General features: G+C 48.8%; 1 protein-coding gene across 4 annotated transcripts in view; it reads left to right on the top strand.

Moving 5' to 3' along the window:
* The window catches only part of zfhx4 (zinc finger homeobox 4), a 125,320-nt gene that overhangs the window by 41,757 nt on the left and 78,563 nt on the right, over positions 1-5,000 (top strand). For all 4 annotated transcript variants that reach the window (XM_036935113.2, XM_090189668.1, XM_036935111.2 and 1 more), the window contains exon 5: positions 484-1,007. In XM_036935113.2, the coding sequence (XP_036791008.2) occupies positions 484-1,007 (524 nt within the window). The remainder of the gene's footprint in view (positions 1-483; positions 1,008-5,000) is intronic.

The following is a 5,000-nucleotide window of genomic DNA, read 5'->3' as shown; positions in this document are numbered from 1 at the left end:
CTCTGTCTGACTTTCTATCCTCTTTGTCTTTCTCTGTCTGACGTTCTATCCTCTTTGCATTTCTCTGTCTGACTTTCTATCCTCTTTGTCTTTCTCTGTCTGACTTTCTATCCTCTTTGTCTTTCTCTGTCTGACTTTCTATCCTCTTTGTATTTCTCTGTCTGACTTTCTATCCTCTTTGTATTTCTCTGTCTGACTATCTATCCTCTTTGTATTTCTCTGTCTGACTTTCTATCCTCTTTGTCTTTCTCTGTCTGACTTTCTTGCTTTCTTTATTGGTTGTACATTGTGAGTTTCACCTACTTTCACTCATTATCTTTCTTTCCTGCTCACTCTATCTTCTCTTCTTTCATTTTCCTCTTTCTCTCTCTCGTATCCCTCTTGTCTTCCTGACCACCATTCTCTCCTCTATATCTCTCTTGCTCTTTCTCTTTCTCCCCCCACCCTCTCTGACCATCCCTCTCTCTCTCTCTTTGTCCCCAGTGAATAATGACTTGTCTGCGGAGCTGCGTCTAGCCAGTGGTCAGCTGATGGCTGATGACCTGTCTGTCCTCTCCGGCGGCAGGGGCGCTGGAGGCAGTGGTGAGCTCTCTCCGCCCATCAGCGACCCGTCGCTCCGTCTCTACCAGTGTTCTGTCTGCAGTCGCTTCACCTCCGATAGCCTGGAGGCGCTGGGCGCCCACGTCAACGCAGAACGCACCCTGCCCGAGGATGAGTGGCGTGGCATTGTGGGAGATGTGTACCAGTGCAAGCTGTGCACCTACAACACCCAGCTCAAGGCCAACTTCCAGCTGCACTGTAAGACAGACAAACACATGCAGAAACAGCAGCTGGTGGCGCACATCAAGGAAGGCGGGAAAGCCAACCAGTGGAGGTTAAAGTGCGTCGCCATCGGCAACCCTGTGCACCTGAAGTGCAACGCGTGCGACTACTACAGCAACAGCGTGGATAAACTGCGGCTGCACGCCACCAACCAGCGACACGAGGCTGCCATTAGGCTGTACAAGGTACCAGTCACTCCTGTTGTAACATAACACCCCCAGCGTACACACGACAGCCATCAACACACCAACACACCAATCAACGCAGTGGCATAATACAGTGATTATGCAACAGGGCCTAGGCCTCTTTAATAGCATGATGTCATCCAGCCAGTGGTTTGTAAGGCGTTGTTACGTGAGGTCTATTAGTGGTGGCCCTGTGTTTGTAGCAGGGTGTTAGAGATCGGCATTCTGGCACCACCTGGCTTATATTAGCCATTAACCAACAGGTAGAGCTGATTTAGCTCCCTCTCCTCTCTGCCTCTATCATCCCTCTCTCCTACCTCATCCCTTCTCTTTGCTGTAAGAGTGAAAGGAGAGAGTATTTTCACTGGTATTAATATGATGTCTGAAATCAAAGTTAATTGAGTTCTGTTATAAATTTAGATAAGCGTTGGCGGCATACTGTAGTCACAGACAGAAAGGCCACCATGCAACAGTGTCACACACAACACAACACACACACACACACACACACACACACACACACACACACACACACACACACACAGAGAACATCTTAGAACACTGTAAACATGAAATAAACAGGTCCCTCAGAGACAGAGAGATATAAATAGTTTACAGTGTGAAAATATTGTTCGCCCAGGATCCTGACCTGAAGGATCTACTGCACTATATGAACCTAATGAGGATCTATTGACCAGGCCTAACAACATCTGACACTGTGTGTGTGTGGGGCGGTGTATGTGTGTGTGTCCTGTAGCTCAGCTCTTGGCTGTGTGTTCACAGCAGTTGATTTAGCGTCTGACAGTAACCAGCTCGGCTACATAAGACATTGGCAGCCATTAAATCATAATAGGGAAAAATGTGTTTTTATTAGCAATGATTAAAGGCCAAGGTACAAGACCAACTCCAGGGCAATTTAAAGTATAACCATGTCACTATAACTATTTATTTTCTCTGAAAAAGGAGACTAGGGTGAAAAGCAATCCTACATCATGCTCTTAGATAATAGTTTATGGTGTCATACACACACACACACTCACACGCAAAGTCTATGGGTTTGTAAGTTATCAAACTGTGAGCAAAGAGTGAGTGAGACAGACAAGAGAAGGGAAGAGTAGCCGTCATGGGCAGAGAGAAGGGGGAGCAGAGAGAGAGAAGGGAAGCCGTCGTGGCCAGAGAGAGAAGGGGGGAGGATGTGGGCAGAGAGAGAGAAGGGGGGGTGATGTGGGCAGAGAGAGAGAAGGGGGGTGATGTGGGCAGAGAGAGAGAAGGGGGGGGTGACATGGGCAGAGAGAGAGAAGGGAAGAGTAGCCGTCATGGGCAGAGAGAAGGGGGAGCAGAGAGAGAGAAGGGAAGCCGTCGTGGCCAGAGAGAGAAGGGGGGAGGATGTGGGCAGAGAGAGAGAAGGGGGGTGATGTGGGCAGAGAGAGAGAAGGGGGGTGATGTGGGCAGAGAGAGAGAAGGGGGGATGATGTGGGCAGAGAGAGAGAAGGGGGGGTGATGTGGGCAGAGAGAGAGAAGGGGGTGATGTGGGCAGAGAGAGAGAAGGGGGGGTGACATGGGCAGAGAGAGAGAAGGGAAGAGTAGCCGTCATGGGCAGAGAGAAGGGGGAGCAGAGAGAGAGAAGGGAAGCCGTCGTGGCCAGAGAGAGAAGGGGGGAGGATGTGGGCAGAGAGAGAGAAGGGGGGTGATGTGGGCAGAGAGAGAGAAGGGGGGGTGATGTGGGCAGAGAGAGAGAAGGGGGGGTGATGTGGGCAGAGAGAGAGAAGGGGGGGTGATGTGGGCAGAGAGAGAGAAGGGGGGGGGTGATGTGGGCAGAGAGAGAGAAGGGGGGGTGATGTGGGCAGAGAGAGAGAAGGGGGGGTGACATGGGAAGAGAGAGAGAAGGGAAGAATAGCTGTCTGGCCAGAGAGAGAGAGGGGTGGGGGGGGGGGGTCCCAGAATCGCCTGTGGAATTTGGAGGCCTTGATTTAAAACCCCAGAGCAATGGGAATGTGTGGACACCCTCCCTGGTTAGACCAAAGCTGGAGGATTTGTAGAGGTCTGGTCTGGTCTGTGTAAGTCCTCCCTTATTGGTACAGCAATATCCTGTAAAAGAAAGATTGGCAGAATGACTATATTATATGGATGGATGGGATAGTGTTATACATCATGTGGCTGATCTTCCATGTTTTTTACATTGTGCCAACATATAATAAAATGACGAAGAGATTGTTGTGCTCCCTGGGCCGTAATGCCTTTGTAACCCATATCTGTGGCGTGTGTGAATGTTCAGCTTCCTAGCGAGCGATATACCTTTGGCTAATGCTGTAGAGGAGAGAGTCATCCCACCACCCTCTCCATGCACTCAGCTACCCTTGTACCCATCCACCCCCCCCACCCACCCACATACACATACACACTGTACCGGCTGCACAAATCTGTTGGACAGATGCTGGCTTTAATGCGTTTGGCAGGATTCAGACTGTTTCACCCCTAGTCAGATGGCAGTAAAGCAGGAGCAGAGGACCAGAAAAACACCTTTTCTTTTATGTGTGGAGGTGAAAGACCCATGGGAGTGGCCTGCCTCTGCTCTGCTCTGCCCGCCCTGGCTTGGCCCCACACACAAAGAGAACAAAGTGTTGACTACCTTCCCATATGGGTCTAGAACACTGAGGATCTGTGAAACGGTGGAAGATGCAGACAAAAAGCATATTCAGACTTTATTGCTGCTTTGTAGCTCAGTAGAGATCTGAGGGGATTCGGGACGGAAGAGTTTCCAGACTTTACAACAGGAGGCCAGATGAGAGTAGCAGGAGGAGGGCTATTTCTGTCTCTCTACCCTTCCCTCTCTCTCTTCATCGCTCTCTCTGTCTCTCTTCATCTTCCTCTCTCCTCTCTCTGTCTCTCTCTCTACGCCCATATCTCTCTTTACCTACCCCTTGTTTTCATTTCCCTCTCTCTCTCTTCATCGCTCTCTCTCTCTCTCTTCATCTTCCTCTCTCCTCTCTCTGTCTCTCTCTCTACGCCAATATCTCTCTTTACCTACCCTTGTTTTAATTTCCCTCTCTCTCTTCATCGCTCTCTCTGTCTCTCTTCATCTTCCTCTCTCCTCTCTCTTTCTCTCTCTCTCTACGCCCATATCTCTCTTTACCTACCCCTTGTTTTCATTTCCCTCTCTCTCTCTTCATCACTCTCTCTGTCTCTCTTCATCTTCCTCTCTCCTCTCTCTGTCTCTCTCTCTCTACGCCCATATCTCTCTTTTCCTACCCCTTCTTTCCATTCCTCGCTCCCTCAGACGCAGACGCTAGTCCTAATGCAGGAAGTAACTTTTCTGAGGAACCAATCTGATCCTTCTTTAAGCTCATTGTCTCAGTTACCGCTTGGTTCATGTCGAAGGACTTGGTGGCTCCTGTTAATAACTTCTGGTTAATTGTAATTGATGCCATCAAAATGGACCACTAACACATCTAGAACACTCAAAATAGCATTCTGGATTCTGACTTTATAATTCCACAATAAATCTGAATGATTCTAGATTAGAACATTGATTGCAGGGTTTTGGATTAGATTATGCAAAAATAGAACAGTCTAGAATTCCAAACTAGAAAACGGCATAATTCCAAAATGGAACACAGTGTCTACCTGTCAAATGAAAATCCTTCTCTCCAAAGAGTTAACTCTTGCAATGCAACTCTGCACTGCAAATGTGAGGTGTGAGCAGGCAGATGTTAGTGTCTGGCTGTGTGATAGCTTGCGAGCTAGCCAGCTAGCTGCCCATGAGGTAGATCAGCCCATATTGAAGAGTACTGCAGCACGTACCATGGCGTGTCTATAGCTGGCCCAGCCTGTGTTTGGGTAGCGTTGAGAATGATGTAGAGAATGATGATGTATGGCAGAGATATGACTCTGGATAATAAACACAGGACTTAATACAGATGGGCAGGGTAGTAAATCTGTCAGTGTCATTCACAAGAGCTGGAGCGCCTGCCCGGGTACACAGTGTGAGATTCA

This window comes from Oncorhynchus mykiss, chromosome 11 (genome assembly GCF_057628025.1).
Source record: "Oncorhynchus mykiss isolate SJ-2025 chromosome 11, ASM5762802v1, whole genome shotgun sequence".
Taxonomy (NCBI): Eukaryota; Metazoa; Chordata; class Actinopteri; order Salmoniformes; family Salmonidae; genus Oncorhynchus; species Oncorhynchus mykiss.
The sequence above is the reverse complement of the archived record's forward strand: the minus strand, read 5'-3'. Positions and strand labels throughout refer to the sequence as shown.